The sequence below is a fragment of the Lissotriton helveticus genome, chromosome 7, assembly GCF_964261635.1.
Source record: "Lissotriton helveticus chromosome 7, aLisHel1.1, whole genome shotgun sequence".
NCBI lineage: Eukaryota > Metazoa > Chordata > Amphibia > Caudata > Salamandridae > Lissotriton > Lissotriton helveticus.
Genome location: NC_136068.1, coordinates 361,368,849 through 361,392,700, shown reverse-complemented (window position 1 = coordinate 361,392,700; position 23,852 = coordinate 361,368,849). Strand labels below are relative to the sequence as shown.

At 45.5% G+C, this 23,852-nt stretch overlaps 1 protein-coding gene across 2 annotated transcripts in view; it reads left to right on the top strand.

Annotated features, from left to right (window-relative positions):
* Positions 1–23,852, top strand: part of ITCH (itchy E3 ubiquitin protein ligase) — a 981,537-nt gene that overhangs the window by 695,932 nt on the left and 261,753 nt on the right. For both annotated transcript variants that reach the window (XM_078652175.1, XM_078652176.1), the window contains exon 18: positions 18,447–18,580. In XM_078652175.1, the coding sequence (XP_078508301.1) occupies positions 18,447–18,580 (134 nt within the window). The remainder of the gene's footprint in view (positions 1–18,446; positions 18,581–23,852) is intronic.

Genomic DNA, 23,852 nt, shown 5'->3' with positions numbered 1-23,852 from the left:
ATGAGTCATGTAGACTGCTAGGTCATGGAGGTTGCTGAGTCATGGAAGCTTGCTGAGTCATGGAAGCTTGCTGAGTCACAGAGGCTTGCTGAGTCAGGGAGGCTTGCTGAGTCAGGGAGGCTTGCTGAGTCAGGGAGGCTTGCTGAGTCAGGGAGGCTTGCTGAGTCATGGAGGTTGCGGAGTCGAGCTCTGGGGGCCTGGGAAACAAAGATAAGGAAAATATCACCACATACCAGAGCAGAGAATTAAAGAAATATAAGTCCACTTTTCTTCCTCAGGGAACACGGGGGGAGTAAAAGAGGGGACGAGCCGAGGGCAAGAGGCATGTGTTGAGAACCTGCTAGGAGCCCCCACCCGATAGGTAGTCTTTCTAGGTAGTATGTAAGTGAGTGAAATGCACCTAGCGCCCTGGTATTCACCCTGAATAGTTCCCCCACTACTGCTGGAGTGCGGAAGGCGGTGGGCATTCTGATGGATCCTGACAATATACAATTGGTACTTATGTCTTTGCCGCCCTCTGCATGTAATTGTCAAGTGCTTAATTGTTCATCCTCAAGAATTAGAAAATCTCAACAACATTCCAAAATGTAAATATAGAAATAAAGATTTAAATAATTAAATAAATTAGTTAAATAAATAAAACATGTACAATATAGTTTTCTGCATTGGATTTGTCATTGAAACCTTCATCATTATAGCGACTTATTTGAATTTTAGATTACTCTATAGTGCATTTCCCAAACATACATTTTTTTGTTTATGTAGGTGAAAATATTACACGTCTCCTGGCTGTGTCCCAGCCTAACACCCCAGGTTTGGAACTTTTGCTCAGTAATCTAGCAAAATAAAGTGCAAGTGCAACAATAATAGTTATTCGGTTGTAGACCCGCTCAAATAATCAAATGTCTCGCATCCGATAATGTGCAAGGATTGAACAACTTTTATAAAGTGCAAGTGCTTTCACAACCTATCCAGCTCGGGTCATCATCTCTCTCGGCTCTATACAGTGCAAGTTCAGCTTAAATTTCTTAAAGGACAAGTACAACACGTAATTACCAGGTTATCTACCTACATAAGCAAAGTTGCTCAAGCCTAATGATTTAAGGTGAATAACCTTTATAATGTGCTAGTGCTTACATTTTCTTCTTCACCTATATCTATGACCCAGGGATAATTATCTCCTTCCAAAGTGATCTTCTTGGGTGTACTAATACAAGTGCCATAAATCCAATATATTATGTGGGTATTCAGGTCTTCACTGCACCATCTCCAATCCTTGAGTCGTTTACCCAATCGCTCGCACATCCAATTTCATATAATGTACGTGTTACCAGGTTCTTTCATATACCTAAAGTATATGATGACATCTACTGATACACACTGCATTTACTCCATTGCTCCCTTTTCCTATGTCATCCCTGGAATTTCACTTAAAACTTATTAAAAAATATATATATAAAATATATAGACATCCTTTACACAATTGCACTTGAATTCCTCTTATCTTCTACATTGATTCCCAAAATATATGTGTTCACAAATTTATTGGGTTTTCACCTGACCTGTACTTCACTACTAATATTAAAAACTCTGAAAGTGGATACCTTTAGATCCCTAAATGAACATGTAGATCCTCTTCTGAATTCAAACCTGACGGGATTTTGGTATTAAACAACAGTATATATCTAGATTCTAGTTGTCACAATTATAACTTACAATTGACTCCCCTTCTCATTTTTGCTACTTGGTCTTTTGCAAAATGTGAGATCCTTCACATTCCCCTTATGCACTACGTTGATATGCCTGGCAACAGGATAGGTTTTGTCGTTGTTTTTGACTGCCCTTAAGTGCTGTAATATCCATACATGCACCATTTGAATGGTGCTGCCCACATACATTTTGGGGCATGTGCATTGCAAAATGTATACCACAAATTCACTTTTACAGTTTAAAAAGTATCTGATCTTCCACGGGCTCTTGATTAGAGGCGATGTTACTTGCCTTTCATTACGAGCTATCTTACAGGCCTTAGATTTTAGGCGTTTATGGAAGCCAGGGCTTGCTTTCAACCATCCCCAATTTCTGGACTGCTGTTCACCAGTTCCTGCCTCATTAACCTCGCTTTCTTGAAGGTGATTAATGGTCTGCGTGGAATAACAGTACTCAAAATAATCTCTTTTTACTAGATATCAGTGCCTACTCAAACAGTCTCTCACCCTGGTATGGTAGGCACTGTATCCAGCGATCATCCTTATCTCCTCATTGGTTTTCCTGTTGTCGGCTATGTTTGATTCATTTTGTCAGAGCAGCACATCCCTCTCAATCCCATTCACTTTGTTTAATGCCTGATCTAATACTTGGGTGTTATAGCCTCTCTGGGTAAATCTCTTGGTAGGGCTATTCTGGGCTTCCGTCAAGGCTGACACCTCACTAAAATTACTTTTCATTCTGAGGTGCTCAGCCTAGGGTATGCTATTTTTCAATTACTGGGGGTGAAATCTTTGGGCTTGCAGGATGGAATTGCCAGCCGTAGGCTTCCTAAAGGTACGGGTGTGTAGCGTGTTGTCTTTTACATACACTTCTAAGTCCAGGAAGGAGACTTGTGACCTGCTGATCGTGTCTGTGAATCTTAGGTTTAGTGAGTTGTTTAGTTCTAAAATAAAATGTTCAGCTGATTCCTTCGTCCCTTCCCAGACTAGAAAGAGATAAATGAATCTCCTCCATACAATAACATTCTCTTTCAATTCCATAGCATTTTTGACTCTGAGCAGCTGCTCCTCCCACCAGCCCATGTGCAAATTCGCATAGCTGGGGGCGAAGCAGGTGGCCTTGGCCGTCCCTCGCATCGGTTTGAATGTTTCACTACCAAACATGAAGAAATTATTTTCCAAACAGAGTCTACCCATCTCTACCAGCATCCCTGAATGTTGATACAGTGTAATGGGTCGTGTTTTGAGGTAGTGTCTCATGGCTTTCAGCCAATAATTGCGTACTGTACTCGTGTACAACGATGACATGTCAAGCGTGATTGAGAAATGACTCCTTCTACACCAAATTCTCAATTTTACTCAAAAAATCCCTTGTATCTTGTTTATGCGCTGGTAGTTCTCTGACGAACTCCTGCAAAAATTGGTCCAGGTATCTTGAGGTTGGTTCGAGTAAGCTTTCTATAGCAGTGATTATGGGCCTGCCAGGTGGAACCTTTTTATTTTTATGTACCTTAGGAGTAAGGTACATAATTGGTGTCACATGGTTGTCTAGTTTTAAAAACATATATTCACCCTGAGATCTCATACCCAAACCCCTCCATCTTGCAAGATCTTTGATATTTATTTTTTCACCTCTAGAAAGTTACTTTGTGGCACCTTTAGGTAACATCTACTGTCTCTTAATTGGGACTTTGCGTCTTCATTATACACGTGGAAGGGCCAAAGGACCGCATTACCTCCATATGTACGTTAAGTACAGACTATATATTTTTGGGCCTTATTCAAGCATTATTTGTGGCAGATTCATATCTGTATAATTGCTATCTTTCCGTCTCTACGGGTTCTATGCGTTGTAAACTCTTGTAGTGGCCACTTTATCTAATGATGCTTTCCTCAGGGATACATTTTGATTTGCATCAGTCCTTGAATTTGGTTTGTTCTTTCTGACTTTATGATGAATAGGGTTATTCATCGGGATGTCCTTGTGGAAGTGTTCTCGAATCTCTCTATTCTGGATTCCTTTGGACAGGTTCCTTAGAAAACCTACTTACTGTGGTAGGGAATTGAAGTTTACATGGCATTCATTATTGCCCCTGGCTTTTCTGGTCCAGAGGCTCATTTCACCTGTTTGAGGTCATGTACAACTGTCCCACTGTTATCTGGTGTCTTCGGACACAGAGTTATGCCGCTGCACTTGGGGCATGGATTTTCTTTCTGTGCATGTTGGGTGGTTCTTCATCTCATTGCCTGTGGCTGTTGCCACAGCCCATTGGCTCACTTCGCCTTTTGGGAGTCTTGTACTGTTGTCATGCTGTTGACTGTGGTCTTTTGACACAGTATATTTTTGCTACCCTTGGGACATGGTGTTCTGTGCCTGTAAGGTTGTTTTTACTTACATTGTCTCTGGTCTTTGAGACCCTTTTTGTAAGGAGTCCAGTGCACCAGTTCATCCAAATCCTACGCACGTCTGGTCTTTTGTTAAGCTTTGACCGGCTGGTTCTCACTGAGAACTTTTGTAGGATTAGTTTGCAGACCCTCCTCGAGGTGGGTATAGCTATGGTATTTAATTCAAAAGTTAAGGAATCTGTGGTTAGATGTCTCCATCAGATGAGCAAGTTACTTACCTTCGGTAAAGCATTATCTGGTAGAGACGTAGTCTAGATGCAGATTCCTTAATGCCCTACCATTCTCCCCGCTCTACGAACGACCTGTAGTGTAAGGGTTGTACCCTTTTTTAGCACTGGTTTTTTACACCAGTGATCACGGTTTCACATAGTTGTGTGATTTAACGAACCATTTGGTCGTACCTTATAGATCCTGATTTTGTATTACTATACCATTCACTTCCCTTTTCTTGTTTCAAAGATACATTGTTCTTTTTTGGCACACTGTTTCCACAGCCAGTTTCTATAGTGGTTCCACGTTCTGGCACGGAAGGTTTCACAGAAGAAACGGATGTCCGCGCACCAGAGGGGACCTATATAACCTCACTGACGTCACAACCGGAGTCAACTTCATCAGAGAGTTGTAAGGCCCCGTCCCCCGGTGCGCAGAGATATTGCTGAAAAATTTCCTGATCCAGTCTGACACCTGGGGAGAATTCAAAAGTTAGGGAGTCTGTGACTAGACTATGTCTTTATCGCATAATGCATTACCAAAAGTAAGTAACTTGTTCATCTGTACTAGAATTGGGGGCGTGCCCATCCTCGAGAGTGCCTACTATAGCTTTGTTTTCGGGGCCAAATCAAAGGGGGCCTATAAACCAATGAGAGCAAGTTACTGGTTTCCCTGGCCGATATCCATGCCCTCCTATTAATCAAAAGAAAGCGGAAAGTCTGGTCCACGGTACCTGCCCTAGGTTTAAGTCCAGCTAAAAAATGGCTAAATGCCTTGTTTTCAGAGATAGCGGCTGTCAACTTGTCAAGAAATTGTTTGCAAAAGATTTTTTTTGTATTGCATGTTATCTTTCAGACTGATCGAACAGTAATTTCCTAGCACATTGTGACATCCCTGCGAATTGTCTCTGGTCCATCCACGAATTTGTAACTAGAGCACTTGCTGCTATGTCGTAATAAAAAGTACTTTTATATGGTAGCCAAACTGTTAGCTCAAAGTGAAAAATATCAGCTGGCATCTTGTCTGACTGGAGCCTTCCCCGATCTTTGAGCACAGATAGCACTAAAAGTATCTAACCGAGAAGCTGATGGGACAGGTACTGTTGGGGATCACGGCTGGGTTCTTGAATGGTAGCACGCGGCAGTAGAGACGGCCTTAAGGTGAGGACCCAATCAATTGGTTGAATGTAGAGTTTGGTTCTCATGACTTTATTACAACGGTCATGAGTTGCTATGTCCCAAAATGCTTTTGTGTCTTTTGGTTTGGCTGCTTCTAAAAGAACCTCCCAGATTCCAATTTATCTTGCCGGTTTCACTGGTCAAAGGATATTTTTGTAGACCTGGGTTTCATAAATAATATATTTATCACCTTACGTAATAGCAGAAAAAAGATAAGAGTTAGCAGCCCTAGGATCTGAATTAAACCACTCCTGTGATTTAGGTGCTCCTTTTTTTTGGTTTAAGGTGCTTCAAAAAGAACACTTGCCAATTAGCAAATAACATGTGAATTTCTAATATTGCAAAGTCTTGATCCAGATCATTACCAAAAAAAGAGACCAGTGAAAGATTATCGATTCCATGTATCGATTTAGTAGCAGTTGGACGGCAACTAATGTCTGCCCATTTTGCAATCCTTTGGTCTGTAATAGAGCAAATGCACATCGGCTTACTATACCCACTAAATAATTATTCAGTGCCATTTAGGTAATGGACCAGTGGGTTGTGATAACTCTTGTGCCTATGGGTCACAGTCATATCGACCATTTTGCACCGTATCTGCGGATCGAGAAAGATATAGTCAGTATTACTTATATATAAGTCCCTCCTGATGAATGTTTGGGCGGCATTACTTTCTGAAGAGGATCAGCCACTACTCATAGACCATGCAAAATGTGACCATCACTAATTGCAGGACGGATCTGCTCAGATGTTTCTTATAGGGTACAGCTAGTTTGGGGATACCCCAGTTCTCTTCCAGGGGATCCTCATCAAAGTCATAAGCATTAGAATATTCCCGCCCATGCGCGGGACCCCGGAAACAATATATTATATGTGCCCCACATATATTATAGACATATATATAAATATATATATATATAAAAATAAGCAATTGCAGCCAAATAAACAATAGAGCTGGAATATGCAGTGAAGAATTTCCACAATACAGTGAATTCTGTATTAGAAACATGAGAAACAACACCAATGCTTGTTTAGAAACTGTTTTAATGTACAGAAAACAGTAGAAATTCTCATAACACACTGTAAGCATATACAGCTCCCAGGCTGCATTGCAAAATCCCAGTCTAAAAAGACTGAAAAGCTAACCTGTAGCTGAATGCACTAAAACTGACGCTGTGCCTTTAAGGCACCTCTGCCCCTAGCTTCCCATCATGCCTCAGGGGTTACAGTTAGGTCAGTTGTTCTTTCCGGCTCCTTCAGGAAGGACCCTGGATACACAGCTCCACACTTTTCTGCCTTTTTCAGTCAGAAAATCTTCTAAAGAACATTTTTTTTGATTTACTTTGACTTTTCACATCATAGTCAAGTAAATAACTGCTTAGCAGTCAATTTTTTGTGAGGTTTTTCCTTTCAGGATGCCCTCACTTTTTGATGATTGCCCTTCTTGTGGCCACAAGAAGGCAAAAACAGACTCTCATGAGGTCTGTATTTTATGCTTGCCAGAGGATCATGATCCTAAAGACTGTTCTCATTGTAAAAAGCTGTCTGACAGAACACTTAAAGACAGAGAGAGGAACAGACTCTATAGTCTGGCCCAGAAATCCATGAGAGGAAGATCTGCGGAGAGAAAGAGTTCAAAGAGACCCAGAACTCCCTCCAAAGGCAAGTCAGAACGTCCATCAACCTCAGCACCGGGCTCGGCGCTGAAAAAACGACATCTGATGGACAGTTCAAGAGAAAAAGCTCCGTCGGCGTCGAGATCGGCGTCGATGAGGAAATCGTCGTCGAAAAGAGGTTCGCCGTCGTCGAGGAAAGCTCCGCCGTCGTCAACTAGGCGACGATCGGCGTCGAGAGAAGCCACGAGATCGCCGTCGACGAGAGGTTCGGCTTCAAGACATGAGTCAACTCCGCCGCCGTCAACCAGGCGACGGTCGGCGTCGAGAGACAGATCACACTCGCCGTCGTCTCGACGTCGACAGGCTTCGAAGAGTGTAACACCTCCGTCGACGTCTCCACGGAGGCGATCGTCGTCGAGGAAGGGATCATCTAAGGCACGTCGGCGCTCGTCGTCGAGGATGTCCGATCCTCCGCCGTCGCCACATGCCAGGTCGATGACATCTCCGTCGCCGACAGATCAGCGTCGGCCGACGTCGAGAGCTCCGTCGACGGCAGGACTAGACCGTTCGACGTCGAGACCTCCGTCGACGGCAGGACTAGGCCGTTCGACGTCGAGACCTCCGTCGACGGCAGGACAACGCCGTTCGACGTCGAGACCTCCGTCGACGGCAGGACAACGCCGTTCGACGTCGAAGGAGATGACTCTGTCGTCGGCACATCATCACCGATCGACGTCGAGGGACCACAGATCATCGTCGAGGCATTCAACGCCGAAAGTTATCGCCCCATCGACGCCACAGAGGCGTTCGACGTCGAGGGAAAGGCTTTTGAGACGTCCTCCAACACCGGTGAGACGGAGATCACCTTCAGTGCCTTCGACAGTCCTGGTGACACAATCTGCTTCACTCCATTCCTCCTCAAGTGCCTCGGGGTCAACCGGGTCATCTTCGAGGAGTAGGAGTCCGGTTCAGAAGAATCCCCATCGGGGTTACACTTCACATATAAGACTTTCGCCAAGATGGTACGCTCCTTTGAGTAATTGGAAGGATTCTAAGGCACCAGAGAGACTTCAAAGGTACTTGAGTCCAATCCACAGGTCTCCTCTTCAGCAAGCAGAAGAGACAGAGCGATCACGCTCACGAGAGAGAAGAGTGGACAGGTCACATGCCCCTAGGGTCTCCCGATCACCAAGGAGGGAGCAACCCAAATCTCGAACACCGAGAAAGGAGGTACGAGATGTGAGATCGAGATCTCCAATACATCAGAGGGTATCACGTTCTCCTCGAAGGGAGGAACGACCTAGGAGATCTCCGTTGAGGAAGGAGCATTCTCACCACAGGAGAAGAAGAACTCCTTCATCCTCTCCTCCAGCTTCGCCTAGATCTTCTAAAGGGGACTACTCTCCGACGCTGGCAGACAGCCCTCGCTCAAGAGCTTCCCCTCTGGACGACGTCAACACGTATTTGGACGTTTTGCAAAGGGGTGCTTACAAGCTGAATATAGAAATGACCACTCCAGAGGTGTCCACTACTGTGATTTTTGAGACTCTTCATCACAAATCATATGCACGGCCGTTGCTTCCATTAGTCCCAGGAATAATGGACCCAATCAAAGAGGTTTTCCTCACGCCAGCAACGATCAGAGCAGTTCCGGCACGTATCCAGAAAAAATATAGGCCGGCTGACTCAGATCCTATCTTCGTTAAAGGTGAGCCTGCAGCGGACTCAGTTATTGTAGCCTCAGCTAGGAAGAATCACACGGTCGCTCCTTCTTCGTCAGTTCCTCCTGACAAAGACAGCAAGACGCAAGATTCTTGGGGACGCAAGGTGTGCAACACAGCAGCTTCATCCCTAAAAGTCTCTAGTGCATCAGCCCTTCTGGGAAGGTACGATAGAGCCCTATGGGACTCCATGGAACGATTCAAAGAGAAATTGCCCAAGGAGGACCAGAAGGACTTTGAGGAGACCGTGACGGAGGGCTGTTTGGTGGCAAACCAAATGATTAGTTCATCAGCAGATAACGCCCTTCTAGCTGGACATAACTACTCACATGGAGTATGTGCGAGGAGATCCTCTTGGCTGCGTTTAACTGGGCTCAAGCCAGATGCCCAGCAGCGCATACTCAATCTGCCTTTTTCCGGATCTTCACTCTTCGGGGAGCATGCCGATCAGGAAATGGCCCGGATGAAGACCGAGTTAGACACAGTAAAGGCAGTAGGTCTGGAGAAACAGAAAGCACCGTTCAAACGACGCTTCAAGACCAACAAGAACCGGGGAGGCCAACAGAGGGTTCAAACCCCTCAATGGTCTCAAAACAAGCCGCAAGGAAAGCCACAATACAGAGGAGGAAGGTCAAGCAGAGGTAGAGGCGGACATAATCAATCCTCTACCACACCTAGAGGAGGCAAGGCCTGAGCAGTGGCTTCCTCTGTCGCCGTTACCCACTCCAGTGGGAGGAAGTGCTGCACAACATCTGGCAGAGTGGGTCAGCATCACGAAAGATCGGTGGGTGCTGAATATACTGCGCAATGGATATGCGCTACGTTTCAGGAAGAAACCACAACCGGCTCCTCCAAAAAAGTCTCGCTCGTACCATCTGGAGCTCCTCAAAAAGGAGGTGAGCGTCCTCTTAAAGAAAAACGCAATCGAAGTGGTACCCCTCTCCCAAAGGGGGAAAGGAGTGTACTCAAGATATTTCCTTGTTCCCAAAAAGGACCAAGAAGGCAAATTCAGACCAATTTTGGATCTTCGACTCCTCAACAAAGTGGTGGTCAAAGAGAAGTTTCGCATGTTGGCACTCCATCAAATATGTCCTCATCTACAGATCGGAGATTGGATGTGTTCGGTGGATTTACAAGACGCGTACTTCCACATTCCTATTACACCAGGTCATCGAAAGTACTTGAGGTTCCTGGTAGGGTCCAGGCATTACCAGTTCAAAGTGCTCCCTTTCGGACTCAAATCCGCACCAAGGGTCTTCACCAAGTGCATGGCAGTGGTAGCGGCGTGTCTACACAAAAAAGGTCTCTTTGTGTACCCATATCTAGACGACTGGCTCCTGAAGAGTCCGTCGCCTCGGCAAGCCACCAAAGACTGTCACCTGTGTCTCCAACAGCTACACAGGCTCGGCCTCCATGTAAACTCAGAAAAATCGATCCTGCAGCCCACACAAACTATCCACTATCTGGGAGCAGTTCTAGACACAAAGTTAGGAAGAGCGTTTCCTTCGCAAGAGAGACTTTCTTCCATGGGACAAAAATGCAAAAAGTTACTTCAGATTCCTCGTCCAAAGGTGCGAGACGTAGCGTCTCTGTTGGGCTCCATGGCGTCCTGCATCTTCCTAATACCGAACGCCAGGTTGAGAATGCGGCCTCTTCAAGAGTCGGTGGAGGATCAGTGGGACCAAGCGTCTGGAGATTGGGAGGATCGAATCATCCTGTCTCAAGCAGCGCTGACCTCAATACAGTGGTGGACTCGCCCTCGGAATGTCCTGCAGGGAGTCCCTTTTCAGCAACCTCTGCCTTCTCTGTCTGTGGTAACGGACGCATCTCTAGAAGGCTGGGGTGCTCACATGGGTCATCTTCAGATTCAGGGTCGCTGGTCGACCAACCTTCAGACATACCACATCAACATGCTGGAACTTCGAGCGGTTCATCTGGCGCTCAAGGCGTTCCTTCCAGCAATAACAACGGACAAAGTCCTGGTTCAGACGGACAACACTACAACTATGTTCTATCTGAACAAGCAGGGAGGAACTCGATCTCGCCCTCTGTCTCTGGAAGCCCAGGCGATCTGGCACTGGCTGCTGGCTCGGGGACTGTCGGTGGTGGCAGTACACCTTCCAGGCGAGTTAAACACAAAAGCAGACGCACTCAGCAGGCACTTCGAAGATCAGCCAGACTGGGTGCTAAACGACGAAGTGGTCGAAGAACTCTTCCGTTGCTGGGGTCGTCCAGACATAGACTTATTTGCGGACGACGAAAACGCCAAATGCCACGCCTTCGCGTCCAGGTTCCACCGGCCAGGGACGCAAGGGAACGCTCTCCTGCTGGAGTGGACAGGAATGTTCGCTTATGCTTTTCCCCCTCTGGCTCTGATTCCGAAGGTGGTGGCCAAGCTCATCAGATCGAGCATGGACATGATCCTAATTGCTCCGGATTGGCCGCGACAATGGTGGTATCCAGATCTGTTACATCTGTCGCGGTGTCCACACAGACGGCTGCCGTGCAAGCCAGACCTGCTGAGCAAAATGGACGGGAGGATCCTGCATCCCAACCTCCAGTCGCTGAACCTGACTGCATGGCTCCTGAGGTCTTGCAATATGGACACTTAAATCTGCCTCCGGAATGTATGAATATTTTAAGAGAGGCGAAGAGACCTTCCACAAGGACGTCTTATGCGTTCAAGTGGAAAAGATTTTTCATTTGGTGTAAGGACCATGGCTTTGATCCCACCAAAGGGCAAGAAGAGGTAGTCCTACCATACCTCCTATACTTAGCGACATCAGGGTTGAAATACGCTTCTATTAGGGTTCATCTATCTGCCATAGTAGCGTACAGAAAATCACCTACACAAACATCGTTTTTTCAGGTCCCGGTGGTGAAAGATTTCCTTCAGGGATTAAAGAAGGTCTATCCCCCTGTGAGAAATCCTTCTCCTCCCTGGGAGTTGAACCTGGTTCTCTCCAGACTGATGTCTACACCGTTTGAGCCTATACACAAGGCCTCCTTGCAGCATCTCACTTGGAAGGCGGCCTTCTTGGTGGCAATAACCTCTGCGCGCAGGGTTAGCGAGATTCAAGCACTCTGCACCAAGGAACCTTACACTGTGTTTCACCACAACAGAGTAGTAATGAGGGCTCACCCTTCTTTTCTTCCAAAAGTGGTATCGGATTTTCATATAAATCAAACGATTACCCTTCCTTCGTTCTTTCCTAATCCATCGACCCCAGCGGAGAGGTCGTTGCACTCGTTAGATCTTAAACGGGTGCTAAAGTTTTACCTAGAAAGAACGAAGGACACCAGAAAGACAGACCAACTCTTTGTCAATTATGGTGCAATGAGGTCCGGGTTTGCAGCAGCCAAAAGATCCATCTCCAGATGGATTGTCTCTTGTATCAAACTAGCATACCAGCTGGCTGGCAAACCTTTGTTGCAATCACCCAAAGCTCATTCCACTAGAGGGAAAGCAGCCACAATAGCTTTTTTGCATGACATTCCTATGTCAGAAATATGCAAGGCTGCGACATGGAAATCAGTCCATACCTTTACAAGGCATTATTGCCTAGAGTCTGATTCCAGAGCGGATTCTCAAGTAGGGCAAGCCTCCTTGAGAAACCTATTTGGGTAGAAAAAGGCCTATTTTTGGGCCTACGGATATAAATGTTATCTGTTGATTCCTTTGCCCGCAGGGATGAGGTGAGGCTCGCTACTCTATTCTAATGCTTATGACTATTGATGAGGATCCCCTGGAAGAGAAGGATTAGTTACTTACCTGTAATCCTAGTTCTCTTCCAGGGGTATCCTCATCAAAGTCATAAGCAACCCTCCCGCCTCCCCGGGCAAAGGACTTTGTTTATTTAATAGGAGATGTTTTTTAACCTGTTATTACCATGGTTTGGTTTTCAGTCTCCGAAAAGAACAACTGACCTAACTGTAACCCCTGAGGCATGATGGGAAGCTAGGGGCAGAGGTGCCTTAAAGGCACAGCGTCAGTTTTAGTGCATTCAGCTACAGGTTAGCTTTTCAGTCTTTTTAGACTGGGATTTTGCAATGCAGCCTGGGAGCTGTATATGCTTACAGTGTGTTATGAGAATTTCTACTGTTTTCTGTACATTAAAACAGTTTCTAAACAAGCATTGGTGTTGTTTCTCATGTTTCTAATACAGAATTCACTGTATTGTGGAAATTCTTCACTGCATATTCCAGCTCTATTGTTTATTTGGCTGCAATTGCTTATTTTTATATATATATATATTTATATATATGTCTATAATATATGTGGGGCACATATAATATATTGTTTCCGGGGTCCCGCGCATGGGCGGGAATATTCTAATGCTTATGACTTTGATGAGGATACCCCTGGAAGAGAACTAGGATTACAGGTAAGTAACTAATCCTACTCATCCTCTTCTAGCTCTAAGGATAGACCAGACGGTTCAAATGTAGTGGCGAGCTCACCCACAATAATAATATATAAATGTGCCTCCACCCCCCCAACCCCCCACCCCCACCACCCCCACCACCCCAGATACCCCTAGCGCTTATCCGGGAAGTAAGGCGATATACATGTAGTTAATCGCTGAGATGTGAAATAAGCTGCTCCGAGTGCACACAAAGGGTGAGTGAACATAGCACATACCTGCACTTGAGACACTTGTCTGCTGCAGGTCCTGTGGAATGAGTTAAAGAGATGTATTGCAACAGGAAAAGCTTATTGCGGGCGTCAAATGTGAAGTGGTTCTTGCTTTGTTATAATGTGACAAAATTCAATAAAGAATTAAAAAAATGTTTTTTTTATTGTTTCTATGTGCAACGTGTTGAGAGAACCCACCAGCTCCGGTGGTAGTTTCTATGCTGTGTGAGTTTATTGGGATACAAACATTACCAATCCAGATAAGACCCCAGACCCTTTATTTGTAATGTTGGTCTCTGCGGGAACATTCTCCTATGGTGGAATGCGATAACACAATAAGGATGAGTTAGCATTGGCCCTACAGTTACCATTTTCCTTCAAATGGAGTCAATGGATTACATTTGTGACCATCCCCTTATTTGTTCTATTTAACCGTAATACCTTCAATGACTCTGTAAGGTTGGAATCTGGTCGCTTTTGTAAACTTGAAGTATTTTAGGGCCCAATTTTAAATGGAATCTCGGTTTGCAGGAGAAGATTGGACTTCAGGTCAAACATAATTAATCCTGCTGTAATATTCTCATTAGCTTGAGTAATCTGTATAAACTCACATCTTACATTGGGATCTGTATAACGTTTGCCACAAACAACATCTGTAAATACAATAGAATAGAAGTGTTGAACATTTCGGATCCAATCGACTAACTTATCTTTTAAAGATACCTGTTTTTCGTAAACAACCTGCCGCAATTTGGGAACACTTGTCATGTAAACATTGTTTTCTTTTGGTAAACTGTAACTGGAGTAGACTTCAAAGTCAGTAAAAACATGGTCTACTCTGTGGTTTACTAGGTCTGTTAAAAGGAGCAAAGGCCTGAGGGGCAATATCGCTACCCCTGCTTTCATCTCAGTATCACCTAATAAAGGACTAAAGGTAATGGTCGGTTTCCCATGGTTTGTGGATATGTACTAAACTGTGATCATTGTGGTCTCATGGTGTGCCTCCAAGTACTGTCCTAGTTGGTGGCCCCTTTGTATGGCCTACCCTGCTCATATTGCCTATCTGGCTATTTATATTGCTTTTAATGTGAGGCAGGATAGATCTAAGAAACCTTTCTATGCTAAGGTTGAGAAAAAGTGTAATTGGGGTTTCCTGGGGAGGCCTGTGTGGATGTTTAGGCATAAGATCGAGTAGCATATATAAGACTTGCCTTAAATGAAAAAACTCACTTCTCAGGTGTCTAATCAAATCACCAACCACTGGTAAGGTCTGAGGTAGGTTTCCCTGGGCTAGTTCCCCAGCAGATCCCCTGGGAGTTATATCACTATTCAAATGATGCCCCATCATATCTGCATCCTTGCCCTCCTTACACTGGAAGCTGAAAACTTTTAGTGCACAAAATATTTGGGATTAAGAGGTTGTAGTCACCAATTAAATGTCCGTCAAATGACAATTAACTAGAGTTTCACGTTACAGAAGTATGCCAGATTGATTTTATGGGCCTTACTTTTTTTCTCAAATTTCTTGACCAGTTTCTTCCCTTTTGTAGTACTCACTTCCCTCAGGCCATTGTCGTTTAGCATCGTTTCTACTTCCGTTAGGTTGTTGGTTCACTTAATCGTACAGCTTTCCGCAGCATGGTTTCCTTTTTTTTATCGTAAGCTCTACAGGCAATCAAATGCTTTTCTCATTGGAATCAAGTTACAATCACAAACTAGCAGGAATCTACAAACTAGCAGGAAAAAAGCTACAAACTAGCAGGAAAAAAGCTCAGGGGGAAATGAAAAGAATTCAAAAGTACTGACTTCAGAGTAATCAAGGAAGACTCTACAATAATCTTAAGGTATGCTCGATACATTAACATGAGAGGAACCATTCAATCTCCTATTTGGAGGGCATGCACCTCCTTAGAGAGATCCTCCATTTTCAAGTGGTGAAAAACTAGCCATTCAAACTCATGATGGCTTATTTTGGGTAATAAATTGCTCATTGAATGCCCGGCTGCCAATCAGGATTTACGATTGTATACTAAAACACATTGAATAAGGTTATCAGCCACTCACTGCATGTTTAAAAAGTCAGTGCCGATAGGTGTGATCTCATCAGAAGCATATTGAGCAGAAAACTCACCATAAGATGGCAATTATGATACTCTGTATTATGTTTGTAGAATGAAGTAGTACTGCATGTTTGGTGTAGCAGATATTGATAAAAACCCAACTCTGGTATCACTTGGTTATCATATAGAGGGGGGAATTAACTTGCAATACATATCTTCCATTTCATTACAGAACACTAAATTCCATGACCGCATTTTTCAAGATTGTGGTGGCCCACAAGTCAAGGGAGTGCAAACCCACTTGTGGCTTTATCCACATTTCTGAAAGCCTTTCAACTGGTGTTGGGCCTTTGCATTCATTTGCACTCGTTCTTGCTGCATTTATATTAACCAATTCTCAATATAAAAAAATAGGGGTGGGCGGAATTTGCGTAGTCGCTATACGCAAAACACCGCGAAACAGAAAAAAAATCTCTGCGAGCACGCGCAGCATCCCGCGAACACACGGAATTGCTTCTTCCGCCCATTCACGATGCTTTTTTCCTGTTCGCGAACGCTATTTGCATGCTCGAGGGAAATATCTTGCGAACACGCATTTTGAAAGCGCAAACAAGCAACAAATTCTGCGCAGCCGCAGACGTTTTGGCAATTCTGCGTTCTCCGCGGAGTGCAAAATTACCCAAATTCCGCAAGCGGAACAGAATTGAACGCCCCAGCCTAATATAAAGTAACCTCTGAGAATAGCCATACTAAGTGCCGAAAAGCAGAAACAAATCAACAGCAGCACACACTTAGGGTGGGTGGGGGTGTGTGTGTGTGTTACCTTGCGTACAAATATGGCTTGAATATGTTTGTTACTATAGATTGTGCTTATGGAAATAAGTTTGGTGACATCAATAAAATCTTTCATCGTTCTTAAATGTGTGACATATTTGCTCTGTGTCCTGTACGTGTATGTGAAAAACACAATTTTCAGGAACTTACACAGATTCCAGATAAATGCATAAAGCGAAGGTACGATTTTATGATGAATTACAAAAGAGTATAGCGCCGGAGGTGGGAAGCTCAAGTATATTTTTAATGAGGTGAAAGAACAATGGTATTGACATTGAAGAGCCACCGCCCATATACTTTAGTTGGTCAAGCCAGATAAATGTATTTGCTGGAAAAAAATTGTAAAAGAGCGACTACCCATTGGTAGTGGTCTCGGTCTACAACTTCCCTCAGATGTACCAGTAGTCCTAGTATATTTCAAATCAGCAGTAAAAGTGAGATGTTTCTAAAAAACATTCTTTTGCTGTTTTACACTAGTTTGTGCTATGTCTCAGACATTATGCAATTCCAATGCAAAGGCAATGGCGTCTGCGGATACGTCCTAATTCCTGACAGTTTCTTTATGTCTTCTTCGTTTTTCAGAACTCCTTGACAAAGGCCTGGTTTAAGCCCGAAATGCATCGGAGTTTTTACTAAATGCAACCTACTATGATTTGAACTTGAAATCATCTAAGTTTCTGATATGCTATGAATATCACGAATTAACCAACAATCTAAGAATAATAAATAGAAACTTATATCAAACCTTGGAGTCTTCATTGAACCCTAAGGAGTGCCTCCATACAGGGATGCATCCGCATTTCATGCGTGCACAACTTATCAGTCTGCTGAAATAGGGCATGGTTGAAAGAGGCCCAGCTCCATGTACTGCTGTGATAGTAATATTCTCACCAAGTTGCTCCCATACAGTCTCCTAAACAACTGCAGTTAAGTTCCATGTTGTGTTTTGATCTATTAAGTGTAATGAAAAAGTTGGATGGAGCAAAGGGCCACATGCATCAAAGTCAGGATTTGCGAATCCTAAATAGAGAATTTTAAGAAATCGCTTTTTAGGATTCGCATATCCCTATGCATAAAGGAATCGCAAAAAATATTTGTGAATTCTACAAATTCCTTAATTGCGTCTCACAAATTGCGAATCGCAATTAAGGAATTGCTTCCCATTCATTCCTATGGGCCTAAAGGCCCATAGGAATGAATGGGAATTGCATGCGCAATTTGCGAGTACCAAATAGGTACTCGCAAATTGCACATGCAAATATCTAGGGTGCCAAAAGGACACCCTGTTGCACCCCTGAAATTGAGATGTTACCACATGTTGCGCACATACGTGCCCCAAGGGCATGTGTGTGTGTAACATGAAACTTTGAAAAATGCACTTTAGTGCATGTTTCAAAGTTTTTGCAAATTACCATCAAGTTCGAATTGATGGTAATTTGCGATCCCTAATTGCAAATTCGCAATTTGAAATTGCATCATGCATTGCATTTAGGGAATCGCAATTTGCGATTCCCTAAATGCATTGGCAATTTCCGTAATCACAAAATTTTCGATTAATTAAATTGCAAATTTGCATTTGGGTTGATACATCCTAAATGCAAAAATACAGGTCGCTAACGGGCAGATTCTGAGAATCTGCCAGTTTGCGATCGGTATTTTCGCTGATGCATGTGTCCCAGAGTGATTAGCAAGCTCACAGTAGTTTAGAATTCCTAGCAGCACATGCTATCAGTTTGGGCAGAGAGGTCTGGGGTACAAATGTAAGTGCAGTAATTATTAGAAGTCCAAAAGCTGAGGCAACATGCCCGCTGGAAAAATAAAAAATAGTGAGACCTAACAGAACTGGGTACATACATTTTTTCTTTCTTTTTTCATTTGAATATGATGATGGAAATGATTTAGGCCAGCTGTGTACATGTTCTCGACCATATCATTGCTAAGGAGACCTTACAATACTTAATTTAAAATGTGTATCATGTTTTATTAAAGAGTGTAAATAATCGTTTCTGAGTGTTGGTAATTGTTTGAAACTGAAGAGGTATTTACTTTCATCATTGGTTGTTTCTTGCTCAATAGGCTTTGTTCCATGGCAAGTTTATAGACACTGGTTTCTCTCTACCGTTCTATAAGCGAATTTTAAATAAACCTGTTGGACTCAATGATTTGGAATCTGTGGATCCAGAGTTTTACAACTCTCTCATCTGGATAAAGTAAGTTACTACTCTTAATTTGTCAATGTATTCAATTCTTTCGCTTTCATCCCCAGTGTTATGATATAAGCGAAGTGTGTGTTTTACACTCAGAGACTGTTTGTTTGTTAAATTAGTTTACTTTGAACTGTTCTCTTTACAAATAGTGCATCACCTTAAAGCACTTACATCAATTTATAACTGAGTTAACCAGATCTTTTATGAAAAAGATCACATATTGTTAGTCAAACTTTACGCTTTCGTAAAAACTCAAGCTTTATTTGGAGCTGCAAATCTTCACTATTACTTTGAAGTACAAAATTTAACAACACTGAATAGACAGATAATGAAGTGGCATGTGACCTGTTCTCAGGACACCCCCGCGCCGCACGGCCCCCAGCTGTGTGCGTTTCCCCTAGTGTGCCGTAGCTGCCGCTCGCAGCCTGGTCCTGCCTCTGCCTGCCGCTCTATCTCCCAGCTAACTCGACTGTCTCTGCGCTCTACTGTTGTACTGGTGCTTCATTGTATTGTGTATAATTGTATAAGTTATGTTATGTTATTTATGGGTCTTGTATAGCGCATCGGCTACTCCAAAGGAGTGTCCCGGCGCTTTGTGCTCCAGACCCAGAAAAGAAACTGAAAAACATAACAACATAAAAGGCTAAAACAGAGGATAGGCTAGCAGAGGTCTAATCCGAGAATAACCAAGTCTTAAGACCCTTCCTGAAGGCGAGCAGGTTGGATGTGGACCGTAAAGACAGGGGTAAGGAGTTCCACAGCTGAGGGGCCAGAAATCTGAAGGACCGACCTCCCAGACGTGCCCTCCTTACACGTGGAACTACTGCAAGTGCTAGGGACTCCGATCTTAAGGATCGTGTCGGCTGGTAAAAGTCCAGCCTCTTCTGTAGGTATTTTGCACCCTTGGCGTGCAATGCTTTGTGGGCTAATGTCAAGGCCTTGAACGTTATCCTCTTCCGTATGGGAAGCCAATGGAGGGATTGCAGCAGGTTTAAGGCACTGGCTCGACGATGCAGGCCGAAAATAGCTCGTGCTGCAGCATTCTGGGTCACCTGCATACGCTGTAAGAGGTATTCTGGGAGACCCAGATACAGAATGTTAGCATAATCCAGCCTTGATCCAATGAGGGCCTATACAATTATTCTCCGGTGTTCCTGGGATAGCAAAGGGAAAAACTTTCGAAGCATCCGGAGGATGCCGAAACAAGTCCCTGTAAGGGTTGCCACCTGGGATTTGAGTGTAAGCCCATTGTTGATTTTAAATCCCAGGTTCTTAGCCCATTTGGACGCCTGAGCTGGAGGGAACTTGTCGGCAGGCCACCAACCATGCCAGTCCGGTTCCAAAGGGCATCCAAAGAAAAGAATCTCTGATTTATCCGAGTTGCACTTGAGGCTGTTCAGATGGAACCAATTAAAAACAGCCCCAAGGCACTCACGGATACTTTCCCCATCGAATTCTTCGCTCTTACGGCAGGTGAAAAGAAGCTGGGTATCGTCAGCATATGAGACGATCTGGGCCCCGTAGGACTCCACCAAAGTCGCCAAAGGGGTCATGAGGATGTTAAATAGAGTAGGGCTCAATACTGAGCCCTGAGGGACTCCGACTCCCAGTGGCGGTATTTCGGCAGATCCAGGAGGGGCCCAGACCGTTTGTCGGCGGTTGGCTAAGAAGGAGCAGAACCAATTGAGCACCGTGCCCCCTAGACCGATGTCATGCAGTCTTAAGAGGAGATCCTCATGGGGGACGGTGTCAAAAGCCGCCGAGAGGTCTAACATGACTAACATCACCCTACCTCCATCATCCAGCACCTCCTTAACAATCTCTGAGACTTCCAAAAGCGCCGTCTCGGTACTTAAGTTGGATCGAAAGCCCGATTGAGACGCATGGAGAAGCTCATTCGACTCCAGGAAGTTGGAAAGCACGCAATGGACGTGCTTCTCCAGGATTTTAGTCAATGCTGGAAGGAGCGAAATTGGTCGATAATTGGACGGGACTTCTGGGGCAAGGTTGGGCTTTTTGAGCAGAGGAATCACCATAGCCTGTTTCCAGGAATATGGCAAAACTCCCTGACTCAGGGAAAGGTTAAGAATAGGATTGGCTAAAGGGTTAACAACATCTGCCATTCTAGCTAAGACTTTTGCCGGGCAGGGATCACATGGTGAGCCAGATTTAAGGTTCCTCATCAGAGCTAAAGATGAAGCAATTGTAAGAGGCGGGAAGTCCAAAAGAGCCGGCCCGGAGATAGGCTGGTAAGCTATCTCATTAGACAGAATCAAAGGGTCAGCTGTCGGCCTCGGGGAAAAGGAATCCTGAATCTGTCTAATTTTGGTTGTAAAAAAATTAGCAATAGTATCAGCCCAGTTCTTATCCGGAGCCTCCTGATCTGAGATCGAACGCGGGGTAGTAAATTCTCGTACAATCAAGAAGATTTCCTTACAGGAGTTAGCTGCTTCCTCAATTTTTTTGGCAAAGTAGCACTTCTTAGCCTGTACAATTAAAGCATGATAGGATTTCATCGTGGATTTGTAAGTCCGTTTTGCCTCAGCGTCATATTCGGCCCTCCATGCGCGTTCGGCGACTTTGCATTGTCTGCGGGAATGGGCGACCTCAGCCGTGAACCAGGGGGCCGAAGGCCGTTTAGTATCCGATCTAGGTGGCTGTAGAGGGGCTAGCTCATTCAATCTAGCTAAGAGCCAGGACTGCAGGGTATCCAGGTCAAGCTCCAGATCACCCGTGACGGAAAGAGGATGGTTCAACAGGGCCTGAGCTAACATGTCGGGAAATACCCGATGATACGCCCTGTAATTACTTCCCGGTTGTCTGGTGGTCCTAATAGATGGTTTCTCAGTGCCAGATATTTGAAAGTGAGCTAGATAGTGATCGGACCACAGTACCGGTGAAAGTGCAGTAACCACAATTGGTGAGGTGGAGAAGACCTGATCTAGTGTATGACCTTTGTCATGGGTCGGGCCAGAGAGATAGGGAAACAGGCCCAGAGCAGACGTGATATCTAACAACTTAGCGACATCCGGGGCCTGCTGATCTTCCAAGTGGAAATTAAAATCTCCCGCCAGTAAACACTGTTCCGATCTCAGGACTAGTATAGACACGACCTGCTGGAGATCCTCAAAGAAAGACCCCACAGGACCCGGAGGCCTATATACTACGAGACCCTTCACAGTTTGTTGAGGTGATAGGGACAGGGAAAAGGCAAGGGATTCGGCTCCCGTGATGGTCTGCGTGGTCAGTACTGTGCACGTAAGAGATTTTTTTACAATCAGGGCGACTCCTCCCCCTCTTCCCTTAGCTCTATCTTGTCTATATATGGTGTACTCAGAGGGAATAGCTGCCGCAATGTCCGGATGCGAGGATTCATTAAGCCAAGTCTCAGTAAGCATAAGACAAGTGGGGTTGTTTGTAGAGAGGAGATCAAAAATCTCCTGAGTGTGTCTGTGCACCGACCTGGTATTGAGGAGTAAACAAGGATGTTTAATGCTACACTCCTTCGTGTGGGAGGTGGTAGGAAAAGCACTGGTGAGATGCCACTTACAGCCTGGGCATTTATGTTTGCCCCTGTAACGACCAGGGAAAACAGAGTGACAGGAGACCTCAACCGAGCGCAAGGAGTGGAGCTTCTTGGATGTATAAGACAGCATATTGATGCAGGGAAGGGAAAAGTAGCAAACCAAGAGATCCTGCCACGCCACACGCCTCCGGGACGCTGACGGGCGCAGACGGGCAGGACTCTGGCGCGACTCAGGCGCAGGTCAGGCGCATCCGCATTACGCGTCCGCATACGCGGAGAGAGAGGTGAGCATTTTGTAGCGCTACTAGAGCGCGAGGGCGGAGAGTCCTACCCCCAAGATGGCGGCCAAAATCAGATCCCAGCCCTCGGCGTCAATACTCGGCCGAGGGCGGTCTGAATACCCAAGGCAAGGTGAGGGGAGCAAACGAGGCGCCTAGGAGCGCTAGGAAGTCTTTTGCTGGCAACAGAACGCTTTTTCAATCAAGCGCGAAGCACAAGCAGAGCACAAGCCAAATTTACACAAATAAAAATGAAATACCACGCAGGTTAAAATACACAGCTAAAAGTGTAAAGAATAGAAGGGAGACCTCCCGGCTTCCGCCTCAAGAGGGAAAAGGTTGTAGCAGTATGGTTATCCCTGAGTGGAGGAAGAAGTTCCCCTTTTGTAGCGCTACTAGAGCGCGAGGGCGGAGAGTCCTACCCCCAAGATGGCGGCCAAAATCAGATCCCAGCCCTCGGCGTCAATACTCGGCCGAGGGCGGTCTGAATACCCAAGGCAAGGTGAGGGGAGCAAACGAGGCGCCTAGGAGCGCTAGGAAGTCTTTTTTTATGTTTGTTTCATCTGTAATTGTGCCCGCTCTGACGCCTTCCCCGCTCTCTGCTTCCCGCCGCCGCCGCTCTCGCGGCCACGCCCCCCTTTCCCGCGTCATCTCCGCTCCCGCCTCCCAGCTGCTCCTCCCTCCCACTTGTCCATAAATGGAGACCGTGCGGCGCAGGTGAGTGTGACCTGTTCTCAGGACACCCCCGTGCCGCACGGCCCCCAGCTGTGTGCGTTTCCCCTTGTGTGCCGTAGCTGCCGCTCGCAGCCTGGTTCTGCCTCTGCCTGCCGCTCTATCCCCCAGCTAACTTGACTGTCTCTGCGCTCTACTGTTGTACTGGTGCTTCATTGTATTGTGTATAATTGTATACGTTTGTTTCATCTGTAATTGTGCCCGCTCTGACGCCTTCCCTGCTCTCTGCTTCCCGCCGCCGCTCTCGCGGCCATGCCTCCCCTTCCCACGTCATCCCCGCTACCGCCTCCCAGCTGCTCCTCCCTCCCACTTGTCCATAAATGGAGACCGCGCGGCGCAGGTGAGTGTGACCTGTTCTCAGGACACCCCCGCGCCGCACAGCCCCCAGCTGTGTGCGTTTCCCCTTGTGTGCCGTAGCTGCCGCTCGCAGCCTGGTTCTGCCTCTACCTGCCGCTCTATCCCCCAGCTAACTAGACTGTCTGTTGGCTCTACTGTTGTACTGGTGCTTTATTGTATTGTGTATAATTGTATAAGTTTGTTTCATCTGTAATTGTGCCCGCTCTGACGCCTTCCCCGCTCTCTGCTTCCCGCCGCTGCCGCTCTCGCGACCACGTCCCCCTTTCCCGCGTCATCCCCGCTCCCGCCTGCTCCTCCCTCCCACTTAGCCATAAATGGAGACCGCGCGGACGCGCAGCGGGCGCGCCTCTGCCCGCGCCCAGTGCCAGGACCTCTGGCCCCC